Here is a 5,235-nt window from a genome sequence, read left to right as displayed (position 1 = left end):
CAAGCGGCACACAAGCCGCCGCCGACAAATCTTTTTCCTGCGCGTGGTGTACCCGGGGTTTCGCCTTTCAGCATAGCATCAATTTCTAAATATTTGCAATGTAGCAAGGGCTAGTCATATCCTGGGTCAATTGCTCAATAGGTACTGTAATTAGCGGGGTAGGAAGATGAAAGGAAAGAGGCTGAGCAAGCGACAAGGGAGGCAAGGGGAAGGAAGGACGGGAATTGTTGAAGTAGGAGTTTTGCACCCTACAGGCTAGAGCGCTCTCCTAATTATACAAACAGGTCTACTGATAACAATTTATTACATAAATCGATGCTGAGATACCCCATAACTATATTGAATGCATATTCATAACAAAATATAACTCCTGTGGTAAGATATTGCGCATGCGCTAACACACTAAGTAGCCAGATTGTGTACTGACTGGTATATGCAGCGGGCACCTTATATGAAAGGCATTCTTCCTATTTATTAAGAGACGTTAACCGATGGAATGTTATCATATAAATCTATGCAATATTCTTCTTCTCGAGAGATATTGCGCATGTGCGAGCACCGTTTCGGGCGTGCAGTACGGACGAAAGAAAACTGTATAATATAGCTTGCTGAGAGAGTGAGAGGGCTGGGTGAATGCGGAAAGGCAACAGGGAATATAGTTGAGGAGCGGTAGAAGAAGTAGGCTGTATGTATGTGCGTGTGTGTGTGTGTGTTTGTGTGTGTGTGTGTGTGTGTGTGTGTGTGTGTGTGTGTGTGTGTGTGTGTGCGCGCGCGCGTGTGTGTGTATGTGTCTGTGTGTACGCACGTGTGTGCGTGTGTTGTGGAATTGCAGGCGGCCGTTACAAATGGAAGCATCACACGTGTATCCTGCCTTCCTTCCGTCCTCTCACATTACTGAATCATAAGCCCCTATCCTCCAACCAACACGTACTGTGCATCCGCAAGGATCTCACAGTTTACTAGCTCTGTAAAGCTTACCGACAATCTAACAGACGACCGTGACAAGCGATGATTGGTCTAATCATGAGAATAGCCGCGAGGTAATATTGACAACTCATTAACTACGATAGAGGATATGAATCAAGACTATTACCGGACACAGACGCAATTCGTGCACGCATGCATCTAAATAATATTTCTCTCGCAGCCTCCTCCTAGCATTAATCGACATTAATCAATGAAATAAGCGTCTAGGGGCGCACGCACGCAGTACATACGGGCGTGCACCGCTGCGCACATGCACGCACGCGTGTCCATACGGGCGTGCACCGCTGCGCACATGCACGCACGCGTGTCCATGCGGGCGTGCACCGCTGCGCACATGCACGCACGCGTGTCCATACGGGCGTGCACCGCTGCGCACATGCACGCACGCGTGTCCATGGGTGTGTGCACCGCTGCGCACATGCACGCACGCGTGTCCATGCGGGCGTGCACCGCTGCGCACATGCACGCACGCGTGTCCATGGATGTGTGAACGGACGCGCGCACGCACGCACGTAATCATAAAAAGAAGCGTACATGTACATGCACGTACACGCACGCACTCATCCCTCGCACGCACGCTTGCACATGTACGTACGCACGCACGCGCACATACACACGCAAATGCAGGCAGGCATGCATGGAGTCACCACATTAGCACGGTTCAGTAAGAAATGGGTTATTGCTCGACAGATCTATCAGACGAACGTCACGTGACAGCACGTGATTAATTAACAAGCTGTCTTAATTGCCATCTGTGACTGTAAGTAAGCAACACATTACATGCTGCCAGCCATAAGAAGACAGTTAATCAATGTATAGTGTATTAAATATATTGCCGGCATTGGATACTTGCTGGATAGTTGTTGCCAACACAGATATAGTTGTTTTACTGGCGCTTTACGTTGCGAATTGTTTTCGGTTTGCTGTCTTTTTTTCCCGTGTGACCGTTTGCTTCGTGGGTGCAGCTGCAGTAAGCGCTCGGGTCATATTAAGAAGGATGCTTAACAAGTACCCATGAACATAGATTGATCTCAACTGGCTCAGTAGCCTTCCGACTGTAACGGTGAAATAAACCATACTTGCCGCACGGATTTGTGAACCGGTGTGCGATAACACGCACATTCACACTCACACGCGCACAGACAGGCAGACGGCCCGTCACACACACAACAAGCAGACAAGCAAACACACACGCACATATACGCACGTACGTACGTACGCATGCTCGTGCACACACACACACGCATGCATAGATCAATACATTATACTGTTGTTCATACATACCTAGTAATGAATATAGAATACAGAAAGCTTTCCCACCGTCCGATAAAGGCGAGACATGGCCATAACCTGAAAACAAACAACGGCAACAGTATATTATAGAGATCAATCATAACAAATTCGAGATCTCTTTAAAGTGATTTTTCACCGTAAATAGTAAAAGTCTATAAATTATAAAGTATTTTTTTACACTTTTTCACAAAATGTAAGTAATTCTGTTCACTTTTTATGGTTAAATTGCTGCATTATACTTTCTATTTTACTATATTGTTCGATGTAAACATACACTCGTGACTCATACATATCCCATAGCAAACAATTAATGTCAGGATAATAATATTTTTATTAATATATTTTAGATAATAATAGATTTTTTGGATTTTTAATTAGTTGAGAAACAATATTATCATGTAAGAATTTGACGATAAATTTAGTCCCAATAGTACTTGCTTTTAATGTAAAAAAATGACAACAAAATTTTAAAAAATATACACCATAGAAAATTCGTGACGTAGTCAATTTAAGGGTTACATCTACTTACACCACACCTTGATGTAGTATATATGACGTCTATATATATTCACAGTTCACACGTTGACGTGCCATCAGCATTGCTCTACTAAAGGAGTAATACAGCCAGCCAACTTGAGAGAGAGAGAGAGAGAGAGAGAGAGAGAGAGAGAGAGAGAGAGAGAGATCGAGAGAGCCAAAGGCTGAGTGAAGACGCTTATTGTTTCATTGTGCATTAATTTCTGTCGTTGCATGACTACTGTAATTTTTGTAATTCATTGTTTTCCCGACTAATGAAGCCAAACTTGGCAACAGTTATTTCTGCACTTATAGTCATTTTATTCGCGATTCTATTTATATTTTCTATTATGCCATCACGCAAAATGGAAATAAGCTAAAGAAAGAAAGGCTCGGAATAAATTGGAAAACCGAAGACGGCCAAAATTAATTTCAGCAAATTATATATCCAAGACTAATTCGCTATACGGATCTTCCATACTCCACAGAAACTTCTGATTCACATCTCATTAAAATAACGACCGCCTACTAAGCTAACAATCCGACAAATACCTGTCTGAAATGCCAGACTGAACGTCTGACGTCCTTCACCGTGACAGTTATAGCTAGAGTTTACTTGATTTTACTTGATTTTTGAGTTTACTAAATTAGGGTACCGATCTATAGTGTATTGGTGATACGGGTCGTTGGTCCTATGTGTCGTTGGTCCTACGTTTTTTTTGTTTTTTTTTAATTATAAAAACACGCGTGTGTGCCTGCGTGCACCGTAGGACCAACGACCCGTAGGACCAGCGACCTTACGGGAGGAGAGGTGGCGTTCAAGCGAACGTCGCGACTACATTTGAAGGGCAAGTATAGAACAACATATAGGGCAACATAGAAGCTTCACTGGTGTTTGTCGTCAACCTAACCTTCACTGCTGCTCTATAAATAACAACGCAGCAGTAATAAAACCTCCATATCGCAAAATTTAATTAACGCTCACTGAGCAAGCGCACGGATACGTGACAGACGCCGCACACAAACGTCTACATTTCATATCAATTTCGCGGCTACGTGCGTGTGAGGAGGAAGCGAGCTTTATATGCTGTCGTCACGGTCGCGTTGTGCGTTGTTTACGGCAGAGCCCGTGTGTCATCTATTATCAAGAGCGGATAATACCTCTGTATTACCTACGGTATTATCCGCTCTTGCTATTATGCATATCCTCAAGAGTCTATAGACTAGAGAGACCTGATATCCTAGTACAACAGACGTGATGTATAAACCTGCGCATGAACGGGTGGGTAGACACAAAGATTATATATATATATATATATATATTGTCGTAAATGACCAAAAAGGTTACACATAGGTAGGATGGAGAAGGATAGGAAGCGCTGCCTACTTACAGTAAACGTCTTGTATAGAGAGCGCCACCTACCTGTCGTGATGAACACATTAAATAGAGAGCGCCACCTACCTGTCGCGACAGGTAGGTGGCGCTCTGTATTTAAGGTGTTCACGACAGGTAGGTGGCGCTCTGTATTTAAGGTGTTCAGGAACACCTTAAATACAGAGCGCCACCTACCTGTCGTGAACACCTTGTATAGAGGGCGCAGTTTCTGGTCGGGACTGTCTCCCGGAATGTAATCGCCGAGGCCTATGGTCGTCAGGGAGATGTAGCAGTAATAGAAAGCGTCCAGGAAGTTCCAGCCCGGCTCGATGCTGGCGAAGATTGCCGACGGAATGACGAAGAAGAAGCCGACGACGATGAGGCAGAGCACGCAGAAGTGCACGAGGCGTATGTTGAAGGGCTGGTAGAGGTTGCCGAGGCGCGCGTTGAGACACTGCAGCAGCAGCGTCGCCGGGATCAAGAGACGCTCGACGATCGCCGCGACGAGGATGAGCGTCAGCGGAATGCCTGCAAGCACACAACAACGCCGGCGCTGACGCTGACGCAAGAGCATGACGCGAGAGTGACGCGAGAGTATGACGCAAGAACGATGCGAGAGTGATGCGAGAGTATGACGCGAGAGTGACGCGAGAGTATGACGCGAGAGTGGCGCGAGAGTGATGCGAGAATATGACGCGAGAGTGATGCGAGAATATGACGCGAAAGTGATGTAAGAGTATGACGCGAGTGACGCGAGAGTGATGTGAGAGCATAACGCGAGAGTGATGTGAGAGCATGACGCGAGAGTGATGTGAGAGCATGACGCGAGAGTGATGTGAGAGCATGACGCGAGAGTGATGTGAGAGCATAACGCGAGAGTGATGTGAGAGCATGACGCGAGTGACGCGAGAGTGATGCGAGAGTATGACGCGAGAGCATGACGCGAGAGTGATGTGAGAGCATGACGCGAGAGTGATGTGAGAGCATGACGCGAGAGTGGTGTGAGACCATGACGTGAGAGTGATGTGAGAGCATGACGCGAGAGTGGTGTGAGACCATGACGT

At 45.8% G+C, this 5,235-nt stretch overlaps 1 protein-coding gene across 1 annotated transcript in view; it reads right to left on the bottom strand.

The window, feature by feature from the left end:
- Nucleotides 1–5,235, bottom strand: part of LOC106816444 (potassium channel subfamily K member 1-like) — a 28,822-nt gene that overhangs the window by 1,857 nt on the left and 21,730 nt on the right. The window contains exon 3 of the mRNA XM_014821067.1: nt 4,367–4,699. Within this exon, the coding sequence (XP_014676553.1) occupies nt 4,367–4,699 (333 nt within the window). The remainder of the gene's footprint in view (nt 1–4,366; nt 4,700–5,235) is intronic.

Source organism: Priapulus caudatus, unplaced genomic scaffold (genome assembly GCF_000485595.1).
Source record: "Priapulus caudatus unplaced genomic scaffold, Priapulus_caudatus-5.0.1 Scaffold32, whole genome shotgun sequence".
Taxonomy (NCBI): Eukaryota; Metazoa; Priapulida; class Priapulimorpha; order Priapulimorphida; family Priapulidae; genus Priapulus; species Priapulus caudatus.
Note: the sequence above shows the minus strand (reverse complement) of the source record. Positions and strands in the feature narration are given on the sequence as shown.